General features: G+C 46.9%; 1 protein-coding gene across 1 annotated transcript; it reads left to right on the top strand.

Moving 5' to 3' along the window:
* The first annotated feature begins 730 nt into the window (after positions 1–730).
* Positions 731–19,646, top strand: DPCD (deleted in primary ciliary dyskinesia homolog (mouse)). The gene is made up of 6 exons (XM_023740902.1): positions 731–794; positions 5,212–5,292; positions 11,092–11,216; positions 11,575–11,735; positions 18,324–18,426; positions 18,860–19,646. Exons 1-6 carry the CDS (start codon positions 731–733, stop codon positions 18,962–18,964), a joined length of 639 nt encoding a protein of 212 aa, XP_023596670.1. The 3' UTR covers positions 18,965–19,646.
* The last annotated feature ends 17 nt before the right edge of the window (positions 19,647–19,663 follow it).

The raw sequence follows: 19,663 nt of genomic DNA on the forward strand, positions 1-19,663 counted from the left end.
TCACAGGGGTTGCTCTAAAGATTCTGTGCAGCGTCTGCTCCTCCTGCAGCCCACTGGCAAAGGGTTTTACCAAAATGGGATGCCAGGCTGGGAAATGGAGTTGTATCTTTAGGAAGGAATTGAGTTCCCAAGAAAAATGGAGACTGGAGAGAACCTGCAAATAAACCCCACATAATTTTTCTCCACCCCCAACACAGACCCACAGAGGAAAACCTGGGGGAAGGGGTTTAGGGAGGCAGTGGGAACGACGCCCTGCACCTGCCCTGGTCCCGGGCCTCTCAGCACAGGAGTGCTCAGCAGCTGCGGGGAGAAGGGGCACAGCCGCAGCAGGTGGAGGGCGCCCTCGGTGACTGGGGGAGTTGCGGCCTCACAGCTGCGGGTAGAGAAGACCCCGGCAGGTGTGGTGTGCCCGACGAGTACGCAGCTGGCTCGGGCCAGGACTCCCAACTGGGCGCCAGAGGTGGACTGGAATGTCCCAACTCTGCCCCAAGAGCCCCTCCCTCCCTGGATTCAGCTCTGCGGTGGGGTCATCTTCACTCTGGTCACCCTGCGAAGGGCGGGAGTGAAATACTTACCAGGGTGGCCAATGAGAGCGGACGAAGGTAAAGAGGGGAGGGGGAGGGGACTTGAAAAGGCAACTGCCCAGAACACCTTCCGGGTCAGCCGGAAGTGACCCTCGGCGGAGCGGTTGCTATGGCATCGGCTCGGCGCGCTGCCGGGCGGAGGGAAGATGGCGGTGACTGGCTGGTTGGAGAGTCTGCGGGCTGCAGAGAAGACGGCGCTGCTGCAGGACGGTAACTCGAGGCCCCCGCGAGCACCCTCGTCCTTTTCCCCAGGGTCCGGCCCTTCGCGCTGGCGCCCCTGGGAAGGGCCTCAGAGCTTGGGACCGCAGAGCTGAAAGGGCCGCGGCCGTCAGTCAGTCCAGGTTCCCCATTTGCAGATGAGTAAACTGAGGCCCAGAGAGATGACGTGACTGGACCGCCCGTCTCTGGATACCCCCTAGTTTCCCATACACCACCTCGCTCCGCTCTGAGTTCTGTTACTAATAAATAATAATTCTTTTCCCTTTCCTCATCTCATTTGATCCTCACCGCCGTCTTGAGAGTCTGATAAGTTTCCACCTCATTTTACAGAAGAGGAAACTGAACTCCAAGGTTTTAGACCAGCCCCAGCTCCCCCGGCCAGTCAGTGGTACAACTGGTTCTTGACCTGGGATCCCATGAACCAGAGTCTAGGGGTTCTATTGCTGAGGGCAGTCTGGTGTCATGGAGAGGCGACAGACCTGGGCTCTAGTTCCGATTCTGCCATTTATTCACCAGGGACTCTTCAGTTGGCCCCTTTACTTGTTTGGATCTCACTTTCCTCATCTGTAATTGAGGTGGGTGGGCCACCTCTGTTAACTCTGAGGTCCTTTCCACCTGTAATGTTGTGAGTTTATATGTGAGCCTCTAAATGTTCCCTGGGTCTTTAGAGGTGACACAGCAAGGGCCAGAAGCTGTGCCTGGAAAAGGTGGGCACAGGGGTATGGAGTCTTGACTTTGTTACACACTAGGATTGGCTGGTGTAAGACCTCTTGTGCTTCCAGGTCCCTTCCTGGACCCATGGATTACTTGGCAGTAAGAATGAATTAGGTCTGAATTCCTGCAGTTCTCAGGGTAACAGCTGGAAACGCATCTACAGGCAGAGGCCAGTCAGGGGAGCTTGGAGTTTGTAGAAATTAAGTCAGCTGCTCATTTGCTCATTCATTTCATGAAACATTTAGGGAGGCTTTACTCTGTGCCAAGCTCTGCGCTAGAGCAAATAGAAAAAGACATGTTGTCCCAGGCGTTCAGTGTGGTCAAGGAAAAAGACATGTAAATTAACAGCACTGTGTGTTAAACAGAGGTGGGGGTCTTGTATAAAATGCTAGGAGAGCACAAAGGTGGAAATGGTGATCTCTTTGGAGGAAGATCTGACAGAAGAGGTGATGTTTATGGGTCCTAAAGAATTAATAGGTGTTTGCTAAGTGGAGAAGAGGGGATGGATATTCCAGAATGAATGACTCATGTGTTAAGGCATGGGGCTGTGAAAGTATATGGCTTATTACTAGAGGAATAACAACGTTTAGTGAGGTCAGAGCAGTCACCCATTCAGTCATAACAAACTTTTATCAAGCACCAACTCCCTGTCAGACACTGTGCTAGGTGGTAGGGTACAAGGGTGAATAAGGAGGTCCCTTTTTTCAAGAAGCGATGAGGGGAAATGGTGGAAAATGAAGAGAGATTGCAGATAAATTGGGGCATATTGTGACAGAGGTCCTATGTCATGCTAAACATGGCACTATCTCACAGAACGTGTTTAAACAAGTATTTCATCAACCAAGAAGACTTTGTCAATTTTTTTTTTATTAGCATCACAAAGCAATGTTTTGGTTTTTTTCCAAACCAAAAAAATAATACAGAATTGAATATACAAATATGCCTTTTCAATCCCCTCCTGCAGATTTACCTTCCTAGGGTGTGTGTGTGTATGGGGGGAAGTTACCTCCTTCCACCAAGAATCACTGCCATTGGTAATGATAACATACTGTAAACTTTTTTGTTATCATAGAATTAGTTTATATTGTTGTGGAAATGTTAAAAATAATTTTTAAAAAATCACCCATAATCCTACCACCCAGAAATAATCAGAATTTATGTTACTTTTATATTTTCCCTTCATACATACTCGTATGTATATATATGTTTTTACCAAAATATCATGCTATCATACTTTAGGTTTTTATGTTTATATTATTTATATCTGTCCATCTATTATCTGTATATATTGCTAGACTAAATATAGTATTAGAATAAGGAATAGATAAATAGTATATAATCTTTGGGTAAGGAAGGATGTTCTAAGCACAACTTCTAGGGCAATAGCCACAAAGGAAAAAACAGCTGACTACATAAAAATTAAACACTTGTTTGGGGAAACCCACTTTAAACAAAGTTAAAAGACAATTGAAACAATATTTGCAACATATACGACACATGGTTAATATATACAAGGGTCAATCAGATCAGTAAGAAAAAGATGAATACCCAAATAAAGTAGGCTAAGGCCTGAACTGGTAGTTCACTAGAAAAATGGCCAATAAACCCTTGAAATAATGTTTAAGTTTCAAATATTTAAAGCCATATAAATTATTCTAGCATGGTTGTTAGAGCCTCAAATGAGCTTAAGCCCAGTTCTGTCATGTTCTAGCTTTACGACCTTCAACAAGTTACATGACCTTTAAGCCTCAATTTTCCTCATCTGTGAAATACAGGTAATGGGAGCACATGAGATTCTTGTTAAGAATTAAATGTGATAAAGCATGTAAAGTGCCTAGCAGATAGTATGGACTGCATCCTGCCTAGCTGAAGTCTGAACTCCAGGCCAGGCACCCTCAGTTATCAGAGGCAATGCCTTGTACCCCACTCCTGATAGGAAAACCCCTTTGAGACATCCTTTGAGACATCCAAATGACTTAGGGTGGTGTGATCTAGGGGCCTGCTGAGAAGCCCTGCAAATTTTGGGGGTGAATTTCTCCAGAATACAAGTTAGGAACACCTCAAGAGAACTATGGCCCAGGGGAGTGAGCTGGACAAGAAAAGAGTTTGGGAGATCAGATACAGGTTGCCAGTTTTAGCTAGTGGCATCTTTAGCTAGTTAGGGGCTTTGGGGTTCTTATTCATCAAGCATATGTTGGGTGTCCATCTACTGAGTATTAGTGCACGGTTTTTAGTCTTACTGAGGAACCCACCTACATCTACTTACCTATATGTAAAAAGAAAGGGGGAAGTTACATGGCCACTATTAAGCAAATGCTTATGATTATATTGCATATGTGGAGGGAGTTGAGCTAGGAGATTCCCTTGGGTTCTTTCATTCTGTCAGTGGAAGATGAGTCAACATTCATTCATTCTTTTCAATCAATGTTTAGTTGATCTCCTAATATATGCCAGGTACTATGCTTGGTCTTAGGGAAATCATGGGCAGGGAGAAAAATTCCCCCTGTCTAGTAGAAGAGACAGGCAATAATCAAAGAATCTCACAAGTAGATGTAAAATTATAACCAAGGGTAAGTGCCATGAATACTTGGGGACTAGCATCCTGTGGCTATGTGGTAAGAATGGCCTAAAGACAGTGCAGAAGAACTCAGCAGGAAACCCAGTTCAATATACTGAGCACATAGGCTTGGGTTTTAGAACTGGGGAGAGAAAGATAAATAAGATGCCATTCTTGGGGAGACAGATGCTTTTAAAACTATCATACAATGTGATAAATGTGCCACTGTGGGTATGAATAAAGCACTAGAGAGGCACAAATGAGGAAGTGATTAATTCTGCCAAGGAGGCTGGGGATGATAGTGAAGGACCGCTTCCCAGTGGAAGTGACATTTGAGCTGGATTTTGAAGGACAAGGAGTTCAATAAAAGGGAAGAAGTATGAGGCTTTTGCTGGTAGGAAAAAACCGTAGAGCAAAGACACATCCAGAGAAAGTGTCTGGAAGGAAGTCAGTCCCAGGGCATATCTTTTTTTTAAATAATTTATTTATTTTTGTTGTTGAGAATATACACAGCAAAACATGCACCAATTCAACAGTTTTTACAGTGACATTGATTACATGCTTCGAGTTGTGCAACCATCTGAGTTGTTCGTCCCCTATTAACATAAACTCACTGCTCTCTAAGGTTCATATTTAATCTTTCAAGTTGCTGTTGTCAGTTTAATCCTGTGTAGATAGATCTTGAAAGAGCAGAGTGCTCAAGGCAGACATTTTTTACTAGTCATGCTAAACTATACTGTGGTTTAAGAAGACTTCAGGGGATATTTTTGGTTTAAGATTTAAAGAGTATCTCAGGGCAGTAGTTTCAGGGGTTCATCCAGCCTCCATGGCTTCAGAAAGTCTGGATTCCATGAGAATTGTAAATTCTGTTCTGCATTTTCCCATTTTTGATCAGAATTCTTCTACAGAATCTTTGATCAAAATGTTCAGTAATGGTAGCTGGGCACTAACCAGTTCTTCCTAGGGCATATCTTAAAGTGAATGGTCAGTGATGGTTGGCAAGGAGTTTGTGGGAGGCTCTGGGAGGGTTTCTCAAAACACCCAATGCTGTTGCTGTTTACTCAGTAGACCTCTTGGTCTGCAAGAGGCAAGACAGGAGGAGGCTTTAGGGTAAGGCACTCTCTGCTTTGTGCACAGGGAGAAGGAAGGTGCACTATTTGTTCCCAGACGGGAAGGAAATGGCCGAAGAATATGACGAAAAGACAAGTGAACTACTTGGTAAGTGACAGAGGCTCCCAGCCGGCCCTTAGGAACAATTGGGGCTGACCTAAGCACAGGTGAACACCCCTAGCCTTAGACTTGAGAGGGGATCCCAGCACTGAATGTGGAAGCTAGGGGAGATGGAGGCCCTCCAGGTGACATTGTTCCTGAGAATAATTTGAGGTCAGTGCTGGGCACCAGAAGATGGAAGCCTGGAGTTAGAGTACTTCTTTTGACCAGTCAACCCAACCCCCACCCCCAGCCATTTGAGAGAGTGAGTAATTCTTCTAAGGTGGGAATGGAAATGTGGAGAAACAGTTGGGAAAACTTTACAGAGGAGGTGGTATCAGAACTGAGCCTTGTAGACTGGTAGTTACAAGGACAGGCTTTCACTGCCCTTTTTTTTTTTTTTTTCTTTGCTTGTTTTTTTTGAAACCACACCAGGAGCATGCAAGTATCAGCGGCTACAGAATCTGACCTTGATAAAGGGTAGGGTCTGCCTCAGAGGCAGCAAAAAAAATGGGGGCACTATTAAATAGGGCCCTCATCTTGGAATGTCTGAATCAAAGGGAGGAGGGATAGAAACAGTGATTTTGCAACACCGTCATTTTCATTCCTGCAGCTCTTTTCCTCTAAGAATAGCCTCATGAATAGGGGTTCCAGCTCAGATTTCTGGAAGTGATTTGATTTGTCCGTTCTCTGTTCCCGGGTATGCACATCAGCATTAACTGACTTCCCAGAGCTGGATGCCTGGCTACTTGACGCAGGCCTAAGGCTGTCAGCAGTGGGAGTTGGTCTCTTTATTAAGTTCCACCTGAAATGCTAAGACCAATGATAGAATCATGGGCTGGGTTATTTTATTGTCATTGTTGTTGACTTTAATTTCTTCCTGGGCCTGATCGACAGGTAGTATTGGTGAGGGAATTTCTTTTTCCCTTTTTATGACAGCTCATAAATGTCTAGAACCGACAACACGGATTACACTGGTTTGCATTCTCTTAGTCTCCAGTCTTAACACGTGTGTCCTGCGCATGTTCAGTCGCAGAGTGAAGTGTTGATCCCTTCTTATTATGAGCTGCTTGGGCTCCAGTCCCAATTGGTTTAGTCTGGTGCTATTAAAAATCTTGATGTGTTTAGCATATGACACTGATTCGGTGGAAACCAATACAGTAGTAATATCCTCACAATGCATTGTAATTTATAGCACTCCCAGGGGGTGACAGCCTTGGAATGCCTAACAGGGGAGAACTTATGAAAGCAGAGGTCACGTGGGCTAACCACCACCATAACCAGGGCAGAGACTAGCGTCAGCCTCTCTCCCCAGCCCCCAGCATCACCTCTCTCCTCTACACAGAGCAAATAAAATGCTATAGCTGCTGTGGCTGTAAAAACAAACAAACAAATAAAACCCAAGCCTCTTTGTTGTGCTTGGGCGTGAAATTAAATGAAAAACACGTCCTGGTTCCTTCATTTGTAGCGCTCTGTGCCCCACCATCCCACATTAACCTGTCATTTCCTTTGGCAGGTGAGGGATAGACCATGGCCTCCAAATCCTTTTTCTTAAAAGCAGAAATGGAGGTTCATAGGAGAATGTTGTTTGGCTAAAGTTTACCTAATAATGATATTAATACCATAATTTTTATTGAGCACTATGCTAGATGCTTTATGTGAATTACCTTATTTAACAATCCTCATTACAGCTCTGTGAGGTAGGTACTTCTGTCCCCATTTTACAGTTGGAAACAACTAAAGCTCAGAAAGGTTCATAATCACAGAGTTAGTTAGTTTCTGAGTAGGATTTAAGCCTAGGTCTGTCTGATTAAGAGTCCATGCTTTTATTCACAGCAATATGTATACCCCTTTGGGAGCTGAGAATGTTTAAATCCAGTTTGCTTCTTACTAAATTTTACACTCCCCAGAATGACCTGAGTGGGGGCTGATTGGGGCAGGACAGGGACGGGCAGCTGAGGAGTACCCAACCCACACCACTGGGCTCCAGCTTTAGAGCAGCCAAGCTTTTTCTGCCCATCACCGATCAGTGCCCCCCTTGCCCTGGCTGCCCTTGCAAGATACTGTTCGTTACTAATTTTCAAGTGTAAATAATCGCAGGCCTGAGACGGCTTTTGGTCATGCAGTATATGAAGTAAAAAATAGAGATCATGGATTTTTGGGGCAGTAAATGTGAATAGTGTCCATTTTTCCAACTGATTATACAAACTTGATAATTGGCCAACTGGTTTTCTGTTAGAAAAACCCACAAAGTAATTTACGGAGGAGGAATTGCCAATAGGTGCACATCTGTCTAGGGCAAAGTTATTCCAGTTGATGTTAATAAGCATGTTAGTGTCATATTTTTTTTCTACCCTCTCAAGGCTATTCATTCCCCCCCCCCCCGCCCCCCACCCCATGAATGCTGTATGTGTTCATAGAGGGAAAAACTGAAGGGCCTCCTAACAATGATCGGAACATCAAACCAGCCCAAGAAGAACACAGCATGTCCGGGGGGCAGAGGCTGAAGGGCAGGCCATCCCCCGGCGATTACATTTGGATTACCGGCCTAATCTGCTTTGGTATTTGACCGCCAGCCTAACCACCCCAGGCTGCATTTGGAGGATATTGAGCACTTTCATCCCCAAGCACTTCACCGGCTTTATAAATGACCCACTCGATTCCCTTCAGCCTCCTTAGGGATGGGACATGGCAGCTGTTTAATAGCCACATAGCAATGTTGCAGTGTTTTAGGGCAGAAAAGAAGAATCCTGCATCCAGTCTAAGCTGCAGGGAGTATTTAGGAAAGGGGAATGTAATTATCCATGTTGGAAGTGGGCCAGGGCTTGGAGCTTTGGGGAAAGAGGCCTTTAGGACCTCCACTTTCCAGCCCACCTGAAAGATGGGGCCTCCTTTCAGCAGTCTGGGACATCAGCCTGCTTCCTGCTGACTTAGGAAAAAGCCCCCAGGTACTGCCTCCTTCATATAGTCCCCGGTAGACCCTTTACAGGTTCATTGAAAGTCTCCTTTCCAAGGACTGGACCTGGCTTAGCCGGGAAGAGATGACAGCGTCCTGGGGAGCTGCCTTGCACACTCCAGTATGGGTTTAACATATAATCAAATCAGAGTGACAGCAGGTGGAAGCAGTCTTCTGTTGCTGTAGGAGCTGTCCTTGAGTTCAGGAACAAAGACGGGGACAAGAAAGACAAGCAAAGACAAAGTATGTGTTTGCACGGGAGTGTTCACATCTGTGTGTGGGAGAAAGAACAAGGACTTCACCAAACTCTTTTCTTGGATCTTGTCTCTTAAAGGAATGGGCAGGTGGGCAGGGAGACTTTCTTCCACATCCTAACAAAGGATTTAATTCCCAGGGTTTTTTCTTTTCTTTTTTTTTGAAAAAGGTTAAGTAGTCAAAGGTGTCAAGTTCCTGTGACCTGGGTGACTTCTGAGGTCATAAGTACGGAAACCAGTAGCTGACTTTCTTCTTCCTTTGAGTACTACTTGGGAAGGTTTCTGTGGAAAATCCAACATTTCTTGGAGTAAAAGAGTGGACAAGAAACCCTGGGATCAGACTTGACTCTTGGGGCCACACTGGTCTTTGCTTTAGGATGTACAATTTACCAAGGCCCAGCATTACAGGAGCACCCCTTATCCAGCCCCAGATGGTTAGCTATTCCTCATACTTACTTTTCAGATAATCAAAGCTTCTTCTTTAAAGACCAAAATATATGTAAGAAATAGAACTACTTTTTTAAAAATATAGAAACCTTTCTAAATATTGTACAGTATATGCTTATTGAACATTTATAGAATATAACTTAGCCTTTTATTAATGACTCAGAATCTGGACTTGGAGTTAGGAGACCTGAACTTTAGCTGTGGCTTTTGCAAGTTAGTTTATCTCTCTGAGCCTTAGTAATTCTTCATACCTTGTCCCCTGGAGAGTGGTGGCAAGGGTTGAAGGAGACCGGGCAGGGAAAAAATTGTTTCTTCTCTGAAAAATACAGACACTGGACTAGATAATTTCTGAAGGGATTTCCACCTTTAAAACCTGTGGTGACTGTGTTCTTTAGCGATGGCATCGGGGTCTAGAGGATGTGTGCTTGGCCTTGCACTAAATAGTCCCAAGTGCTGTGTAGTTCCGACACTGCCCTCCCAGGTGAGGTGTCCCCACGTACTGTTGTCAGTGTGCCTGGGAGAAAAGTGATTTCCTGCGTTATTGTGCACGTAGCATTTTCTGTATGGTCAGAGTGAGAATTTGGGAGTGATTTGTCCTATACTGTAGAGTGAGGTACATGGATCTTGTCACCATAAGCTGCTGCTGCTCAGAGACATTTGTCACTTCTGAGTTTGCAGCTGTGACAGCAGCCCCCAGAGGGCTAGCTTCCAGTATAGTGAGGTATTACATGAATAGGCTTGGGTATACTCTTGGTCACAGTCCATTCACTTAAGAAAGCAGAAGTATTTGGGGAAAAAAAAACAGTTGCCTGTAAAGCATATTTCCAAGTCTTACTATTCCTTATTAATTTTCATTATAAACTTGGAAATGTGTTTCTAGGGAGAGTTTTTGGCCCTAAGACGTAATAAAATCACACTGCAGAATGCAGCAGCCTTATAAAAGCACATATTCAAGGGGAAATTCTAATTTTACAGCATACTTTTGTGTTCAGCTTGCGTGCCTTACTGATAGCAGTGAGAGTGTTTTGGTTTGGCACAGCTGCTCAAAAGGTCTAAAGGAAAACCATCAGCTTGCCTGGATACTGAGGATCAGACGGTAGCCATCATACCCCAGTCCAGAAAAAGGAACAAACAGAAGCAACTATGGCAGAATACCTTCCCCTTTGAGTTGTTTAGCTCCTTCTGACAGCTACAGGAAGGCTATGAGCCTGTAGTACTGACCAGCTGCCCAGGCTGGAGGATACCCTGAGGGAGCAGCCACAGCAATTCCAAATGCAGCAGGAAAGGAAAGTAACCTAGAGGGTACAACTAGGGGTGGGGGACACCCCCTGCAGTGATGTGGACCGCACCGATGACAGCAGTCACCACAGCATGGCTGAGTGGAGTTCCTGAAAAAATTCCAGTAGGGGTTTTCAGGTAATGTCCATTGAACTAGTTTCTTGATTTATAATTTCGATAATGTATGTACCTTACTTTAAAAAAAAAAATTTTTATGTGGACAGCTGACTTGTAAAACAGGTAAAATGGAGATGAATATTTGCATAGTAAAAGGATGAGTACACTTTACAAAAAAATTTACATTAGAACTTCTAGAAATAATGCATTTAAAATGTGGTGTTTAAATATAGTGATTTGACTGTTGTGTTAGGTCAACTATACCAGAAATGAGTGAGTTTCTGTATTTAGACTTTCTGAATCATGAGATAAACCTCCTGGCAGCTTTCACCCTCTTAATTCATTTTTCCTTTGTATGTTTTTTAGAGGGGGAAGAATCCATCTCAACTCCCACTTTTTGGGATCTGAATCCTTCCCCCTACCATTAATCACCTTTTTCCTAATCCTTGCATATTCCCCTTGCTTGAAGCCACACTTGGGTGTTCCTTGACTCCTTTTGGCTCCTCTTAGAGCTTTGTTCCAGTTCCTTTTGTCTGGGCATCGTGCTGTGTGCTACACAGGTTGTCCAATATTGAAATGCTCTACTGTGATTTCAGAGGTTGGGAGGTCCCTGCTCAGCTGGACAAAGCCCACTGTAAAGGCCTGTAGCTCCCATTTTTATCTTGTTCTAGTTACCCAGTGTGATATTGGTGATTCAGTAGAAAAGAGCAGGGTCCCTTCCTTCCCCATAATCCCATTGCTTCCTTCTCTCCCCAGTGAGAAAGTGGCGTGTGAAAAGTACCCTGGGAGCCTTGGGCCAGTGGCAGATTGAGGTGGGCCATCCAGTACCCCCAGGAGCAGGGAGCCTGGGGCCAGAACTCATCAAGGAAAGCAATGCCAATGTATGTCTATTTGTCCATGTGCTCTGGGGCAGGGGAATGGCGGGGGATGGGGGAGGCAGGGGCCAGGGTCAGGGTGGGCTGCTGGCTCTTGAAGATAGGGACCACGTCTTGTTCACCTCCTCATCTCCAGTGTGCCCACCTGAACACAGTGCTGTATGAATGTTTGCTGAATGAATAGTCAAAGAGTTTGGGCTTGGTCATCCCAGGGCAAGGGCTCCAGGCCTGCAGTGTCACAGCAATAGCAGCATCGGAGGCGGGGAGGTATGGAGAAGAACTGAGGGTCTGGGCCCCATTGGGCCACTGAGTGGAGTTTTGAGGAGAGTAGGACCTGTCCTTTCCTTCCTCTCCCCAAGAATAGCCCTTGAGTTGGATTTGCCTTCTGCAGCCCATCTTCATACGTAAGGATACCAAAATGAGTTTCCAGTGGCGGATTCGAAACCTCCCCTACCCTAAGGATGTCTATAGTGTCTGTGTAGACCAGAAGGAGCGCTGTCTTGTTATCAGAACTACCAACAAAAAGTGAGTAGCATGGTGGGTACCTGTCTGCTTGAGTATGAGTAGGCTGAGGGTGGAGATGGTCTGGGGTTAGGTCTCAGACTGCTCCCTACCCAAGAGGGCAGATCCCTCCAGCTCTGAGGAGGGAAGGAAGGCTGTACTAAAACCCCAGTAGGCACTGAAAGCTTGAAGGGATTCCTCTCACTCCCCTCTCCAGGACCAGTTTGAATAAGTCATCAGCTTCATCAGGGCGAGGGATTACCACTTGAACAAGTGTCTAATACAGTACCTGGCACATACTGCAGGCTAGTAGTATCTGTTCAGTGACTAAGAGAATGAAGGAACCACATGGCCATTAAGTTGTGATCTTAGGTGATTCTTCTGTAAGGCTATTGTGACCTTGACATCCTGGCTGGACCCAGTCCATAGGGAAAGTGGCCTGGTGCCACCACTATCAGAGCTGGCAGACAGCATACTTCTCCTAGGTGGTAGTTTAAAGTCTTAGCCTGGGAAACAGTAAACTAGGTCCCTTTCTGCACTGAGGGACAATGGGCAGATCCTTTGGCCTCTTGGAAGTCTCTTGCATTATGTTTCAAAAGGGGTATTCAACTTCCTTTTGCTCTTTTTCCTGTAGTCCAGTAGCAGGTGTGGCAGGAGAGGCAAAATGTGGGGATTGAGGGGACAGAAGGTGGCCGATGAGGATGATCCTGGTAGGACTGTTTCTGGGCTGACCGTCTTGGAAATGCATTGACCCCATTTGGGTTTCCAGAACTCTGTGATTGATGACAGGAGAAGACAGAGCCCTGTCTGAGGCCTGAAGAGAACAGTCCTGAAACGAATCAGCCTTGTCCTGTACCAGAAGGATTGTAGCACAGGGCCACCTCCCTTTAAGAAGATTTGGGGCATTGAGCTGGGAGGTTTTATGGGTTACTTTTCCACAGCTGTGAAGCCACCCTCCACGCACCATGGGTGCTAAGCCTAGCCCAAAGTTGCCATCACTCCACAACTGGTTTATATGCAGTCAGGAAGACCAGCGCCTTGCCCTATCTTCTAAGCTGTGTGGCGTCAGCTTCCTCTTCCCATCTCCCTCAGGGCTATGACGCCCACAGGGAAGTAAGTAGTGTGGCTCCCAAGCTTCCCAAATGCAGCCCTTGGTCCTCCCCTCCTCTCCTGACCTCCACACCCCATCACTTTGGCAGGGTTAAGGGGACAGGGGAGGGGGTGGAGATGAATGAAATAATTTCAGGGTTATTGCTGTACATGTAGCCAGCAGCCCCTGCAGTGGGCCTTGTCTATAAATATAAAGTCATAATAATAAGGGTTTGCGTTTATAAAGCACTTTGAAACCCTCAGATAAAAGGCAGTTTATTCCTGTTATTGTTCTCATCATTAACAGGAGTCAGTGCCTAAAGTGGAATTTAGCAATTTCAGACAACAGAGAAATTGCCTTTAGGAAAACAAACTCCGTGCTTCAGCAAGCATTCCCTGGTGTAAGAGGCCCTGGGTCCAAACTGGGAACAAAAGTGCCTCTGATAGCACTTGAATCTGCAGCCCAGCAGTTTGTGGAGCTGGCTGCTGCCTCCCTTTTGTCCCCCAGAGGTCACTGTCGAATACAGACATCAGGCCGAAATGTGATTACTAGCGAATGAGAGGAGAGAGGCTAGAAAGCTCAACAAAAAATTCATTTGTGGTTACATCCTCTGGGTCCCATCTCATGCACGTATCCAGCCATAGGTGGCGCTGTTGGCCAGGAGCTCCATGGCTAGAGGCCCACTCCATCTGGGGGAAACAATTTTGAAATGATGAGTGAGGCCAGGTGGGATAGGAGTGGGACCCTGGGAGGAGCAGGGCTGGTGGCTGAAGAGGAGTCCACACTTTGGAGCCCCCCCCCGAGCTCTGGTCCAGCATCCCATGCTGGCTCAGCCCAGCCCGCCTCCAGTCCCTCTGCTGGGAAGTAGGCTGGAGAGGCTGTGAAACCCATAACTGGCTCCTTCCTGAACCTGCTGGCATTTTCATCTTCTGCTTGGAGTACCGTGTTCTCTATCTTTACTACCACTAATTAAACAGAACTTAATGGCTATTCCTTTGAGTAGTGTTAACTTTTTCAGAGTACTTTTAAAATCTGTTCTGTGATCTTCATACCTTCCGGAGGTGGGCAGGGTACATATTTTTATTCTCATGTTACATATTAATGTATCTATGAAGGCAGCATGATGAACTGACCCACTGAAGGGAAAGTTAGTGACAGTCTCTCTCAGTGCCCAGGCATGTGCAGTTTCTACCACACAGTGGCATTTCTGCCTTGTTTGACTTCTGTCTTTATCTGGAGGTTTCTTGCCTGCCCCAGTTCTAATATCCTGGACTGTGGTTACCAACCAAAGCCAAGGTTCCTTTATCTGCACCTGCCTTGCCCCTGAAGAACTGGTGGGCCACTTTTCTTGAAGGAATGGATTCTAGTGTATTGTGTCCTTGATTCATTAGTGAGGGATGGATCAAAGAAGGCAGAGAGTACATTTCCAAGATTCATCTGCTCCTGATAAGAGCATTTGTGCAGAAGGAAGGTTCTAAACCTCAGCTCAGCAGGTGGCAGCTGTAAGTGGAATGAACCAAAGTGCTGGAGTAGGAAGATGTTGGGTTAAACCTGGCCTCTGCCTCTTATTAGCTGTATTATTTTGGGCAAAGTTTCCTCATCTACAACAGCAGAATATTCAAACCTACTTCATAGACTTTGGGAAATTTGATGAAATCATATATGTACAAATGCCGAGCACAATGGCAGACCCAAAACAGGTCCTCGACAGTTCTTTGGAAATCTGAATCTGCGGAGAGCTTGGCTGATGTAATATCGGTGCTGCTAACACTGTGGGAGGTGTTAATAGGCATTGCTAGAAAAAAGGATTCTGTGGTCAAGTAAGTTTAGGGAGCTCTGGATTAAATAGGTTTCTCTTTGGCAGGGCTTCTGTGAGCCTTTAGCATGTGCATGGGCATGCTGACTCTCGAGAAGGGCTACTGCAGGCAGGGGTGACCACAGTTTGGCCAGAGCCTTGATGGCTAAGGAAGAAGGAAGATTTGCCTTCTGGTTTTCTTAGGGCCTGACTGGTTGGAGACTTCTCTGGACAGCTCTGGCTGTGCAGGTTGTGCGGTGTGAAGGATGCCCCCGGAGGTATGTGGGGATGTTCCAAGGGTGACTGTCCACAGCAGCCCTGCTTCTACTTTCAGCCTCTTTTCCAGGGTCTCTCTCGCTCTGAGCCTGGCCTCTTGTGCCCTTTCTCAGTTCACTGAAGGGGAAGGGCTTGGAACTGGGGAGGGGATTTAGTAGGAAGAGAGTGATGGGATACAGTAGGTTATTTTTGAAATCACCAAAATGAAGGAGCTGCCCATTTGGCACAGGGAAGAGAGAGGGACAGAGTTGGCCTGTTCCAGGCATTTTCACAATGACTTAAAGTTCATCTAGTGCAGCTTCTTTATTTGAGGAGGAAATCTGGAAGAAGAAACTGAGGCACAGATGTTAAGTGGCCTGCCCAGGGTCACAGGGCAGGGCAGGAGTCCTACTATGAGCCTTTGCTTCCACATAAGTCTTTTTAAAGATTTTGGCATTCAGAAAGCCACTTATATCTTGGAGAGAGTGCCTAGGACCACCTGCAAGGTAGGGGGTTCCCTGTGCCCAGGGATTCCCAGATGAGACAACCAATTTGTTGCTGCCCCCCTCTTAGTCCATGAGCTCTAAAAGTCTCTCCTCATCCCCTACCCCCCTACCCTGCTGCCATTTTTGCCCCATCCTTGGAGAGATGAAGGAAATCTAGACAACATGGTCTGTTACTTTGTAGTGAGAATGTGGAGAAATGGAGAGGTCAGGAGATTTGGGGAATTATTGCTTGAAATAGGGGATTTTCCATATATCATGTTTGTGACTTGGGAAACATACCTAACTTCTCTGTGCCTCAGTTTCCTCTTCTGTAAAAAAGGGATAATAGAAGTAACCAACCTGAGAGAATTATTTTGAGGATCAGATGTGTTTAGAACAGTGCCTGGCACAGAATAAGCATTAATATGCCATCTTTCATTGCATGGTTGAATCTGAGAACGGTGAAGGGAGATGGGAATGGGGGAGGAGGGAGTTGGGTGTCTGCAGGAAGCTAGGGAGCTAGCTTAAGGGTTTAGTTTTTAGGGGAAGCACAACAATGTCCACTAGGTTTGAGCCCCTCAGGGGCACAGGGATACAACTTTGTTTCTTCTTCATGCTTGTATCCCCAGCTCACAGATCAAGGCCTGGGACACAGTTGATGCCAAATAAAAGTTTGCTGCCTACCTAGAACTGCCTGAGGTTGAGAGTTCCAGCTTTTCCAGAAGCACAGTGGGTCTCTAGTGTCCCTCTCTGGTCCAGGTGCTGATAAGAAAGTCTAGTGCAGTTCCCATCAGGGTGAACCCCAAAGTCAGAAAATGGAGGTAAAGGGGGAGGGCTAGCCGTTGCCTCTGAGGAGGGAAAGCAGATGTCCCATACTGCCTTGAGCACTGCCTGTCAAAGAACCTCTGAGGAGAAGTTGCTTAACCTCAACCAATAAACTAAATCCATTAGAACTGACTCCCAAAACAAAGCTGAGCTCTGGACCCTCCCTTTCTTCTGGCCTCATGACAGATAGTAGGAGTATGACAAGGAAGGGTAGCAAGCTGTGCACCTCAAGTTTCCTTTGATCCTGTCACTGGATGGCGTTGAGGCCAAGCCCCAGGATTCTTTTTCCAGTCCCACTGCCCCAGCCTGGGGAATGTGGCTTGTCAGTGCCCCCTCTGAGGTCGCACAGGTGTGTCCCTGTCCCCCACCCCCCACCCCAGCATACAAGACAGGTAGGGAGAAAGGATGTTCCCATGCTCTGCATGGCAAGGCCTTACACAGGGGTCCCCATCTTGCTCGGCTGTGTGTCTGGGCTGCTTCTCTTGCGTTCTTTTTTGTGTATATTTGTGCATAAGATGTTAACACTTCCTAACAAGCCTTTGTGTTCATCTAATCTCTGCTGTTTAACCTTTGACTCCCCCCATTATCAGTGTCTGCCACCTTTGCTGGCCAGACCAGCCCCAGGAAGAGCCTTCAGCCTGGACTGGCTAGGAAGAGGCTGAGGCCGGCATTCCTTCCCCGGTCTGCGGGCAGATGGATCACCTTTCCCTGGGGCAGAGCTTTGGAAAATAAAGCAAACTTGTGGTGCCATTAGGATTCTGGCCCCCCCCCCCACTCCTTTTGAACTGTCAGCCTTTAAGTAAACATTCTTCTCCTGCCGTGGGTCCCAGCACCTTGGTGGGGGAGTAGGGAACCTGGGAGGAGAGGGGCCCTGCAAGCTTCTGCTGAGCTGAGGGATTTGGACAGGGAGAGCGGGGGCAGAAGTGCTGCATTGATGTCAACTATCTGAGTCCCCAGGGCATTGGGGCTTTTGAAGTGGACTTGGAGTAGCTGTCGCAAGGAGGACAGGGCCTCTCTGAAGTATTAAAAGTCACATCCTTTCCAGGCCCCTCACTTGAGTTTGTTTGTACCTGCCTGCAGCTTGTTGCTTCCCAGCCCACACAACTGCTGTAGCAGAAGGTGCTGCTATGCCCAGGTGACAGGTCTGGCAGCCACTGGCCAAGCTGCGGCTGCATTTCCACCAAGGAAAATGGCAAACAGGCTTGTTGTCAGAGATGAGGAGGCTGTTCTTTGTGCTCTGGTGTAATAAGCACCAGGCTAGGAGCAAGGAACTTTAATCCCAAAGCCACTGACAACTGGCTGTGTGAAACCAGGCAAGACATTTCACCTCTCTGAGCCTGAGTTTCCTCTCTGGTAAAAGGAGTCAAGTTTCCTGTAAAACAAAGCCAGTTACACACATTGTGGGCTGAGTGTTGCTATCTGGTGTTAAAAGGGATCATTAATCTCTGGACTGGCACCTGTAGAGGCGAGGGCCTGGGTGTGTTGTGTGAAAAGACAAGTAGGGTCTCAGGGCCAGCAAAGTAGTGCAGAACCCCAGAGCCAGCTTCCGTGATGAGACACATGGTTTGTCCTCTCAGTGTGAGTTTTCCTCGTGGATATACTTTTCTCTCTGGCCTACAAGTAGAGTCAGGCTTAACTAGGCCTTGAAAGACCCTAACAGAGGAAAAGGTAGCTGAGGCCTTCAGTGGAAGTCCCATCTAAAAGGCAACTATAGGTTCCCAGCTTTGGGGGACAGCCCTGGATGTCCTTATTCTGTCCCTTGTCAGAGCAAGTGTCTCCATTTTTTGTATGGTGTCCCCATGAGGTTTAGGGTACAGAGGAGGCCCAGGTTACCTGAGCTATTTGTGTATTCCAGGAGGCTTCTTCTTCCTGTCTTTGGTAATCCTACTCTTAAGTCTGAGAGTTACTCTTATCCTTGATTTAATGAAGGAACAATGACTAGTTTGGCACTTCTACTGTTAGACTGGCCATAAGGCTTTTCATCTTTTCCTTTCAGGGCCACTAAGCTCTTAAAATACTGGTGGTTCTAACTGGCTTCCTTTCTCTCAGGCTGTGTGGAAGGTGTGGGAGAACTGTGTACAAGCTTGGCGGCAGATGGTCTGATGCCCAACTGTTAGGGTCGCTTTACCGGCTGGCCTTATGGACTCTTGGTGTTCCCACAGGTACTACAAGAAGTTCTCCATTCCTGACCTAGACAGATACCAGCTACCTCTGGATGATTCTTCCCTGAGCTTTGCTCATGCCAACTGCACCCTGATCATCTCCGTAAGATTCACCCAACCTTCTTGACTACAGCATCCGGGAGTGTCTTCCTCTTTCCCTGCCCACTTCCCATCCCATAGGATTCCCCAATTCTGGCCTCAGCCCCTAGGGTGTGCTTGCTAGATAACAGGCATCTCTAATTCAGGATGGAGAGAGCAGGGTTGGGGCTCTGGGAGGAGCCTGATGTACAAATCACAGCTCTTAGAGGACAGAGGATGATGGGAATGGGGTAGAAATCACGGGATCTGGGTTTTGGTTCAAGGTCTGCTCCCACCCAGCCATATCATCTTGAGTGAATCATTCAGCCTTGTAGGCCTCAATTTCATCATCTTCAAATATAGGGATTAGAAGGGGCTCTGAATGTATGTGTGTGTGGAGGGAGGGGAAGGCATTTAGTGGCTGAGTTATGTCCACTACTTCCTGATTCCATCCGCAGTACCAGAAGCCAAAGGAGGTCCTGGTGGCCGAGTCAGAGCTACAGAAGGAGCTGAAGAAGGTAAAGACGGCTCACAGCAGTGATGGGGACTGCAAGACCCAGTAGTCAGCCCCCTGGCCGGCACCTCCAGGGTGGGGGTGTGTGAGGTGCCTCCTGTCAGGCTGTGAGACTTGGAGGCTTACGCCTGCCCCGGCATGAGAACAGCCTCCTCTCTTCTAGCAGCTGTCGAGTCTTTGTAAGAACCAGACCCTGGGGCACTCCTAGCCCCTGGGCCATGGTCTGTTTCCTGAGTAAAGTCATTCTGAGTTACTGCTGATGGACTGCCCTCTTGTCCACCTCTGTGTGCTGCCTGGCCCCTGGGCCCACTGGCCTTCCCAGGGAGGGTGCTGTTGATGTCATTTCCTTCTCCTCCATCCTGGCCCAGAGCAAGGACCTTCAACATAAAGCCTTCTGTGTAAAGGGGAAGAGGACGGGAGAATTCAGCCCCAGCAGAGTAAGGGCTGAGTGTCCCCAAACTCAGAGGAAGACTAGGCTGGAAGGGACTCTGGCAGAAGTGGCCCAGAACTCTATAAGATAGATGTGAACAAGACAGAAGTTTTTAAAATGTAGGAACCTTGCAAACAGTTCTAGGATGTTAAGACATTGTGGGTAAAAAGCTAGAAAAAAGGTCATAGTATTACTAATGGGTGAGTGTGTTGGAGTAGGGTAGAGAAGGGTCCAACAACAGACAGCAGCTTAGCCCCCAGGCTTCCCGGAGAACTTCCGTGTTCCTCTCTGCATACCCCCACAGGTGACACTCACTCC

The sequence above is a fragment of the Trichechus manatus genome, unplaced genomic scaffold (assembly GCF_000243295.1).
Source record: "Trichechus manatus latirostris isolate Lorelei unplaced genomic scaffold, TriManLat1.0 scaffold00007, whole genome shotgun sequence".
NCBI lineage: Eukaryota > Metazoa > Chordata > Mammalia > Sirenia > Trichechidae > Trichechus > Trichechus manatus.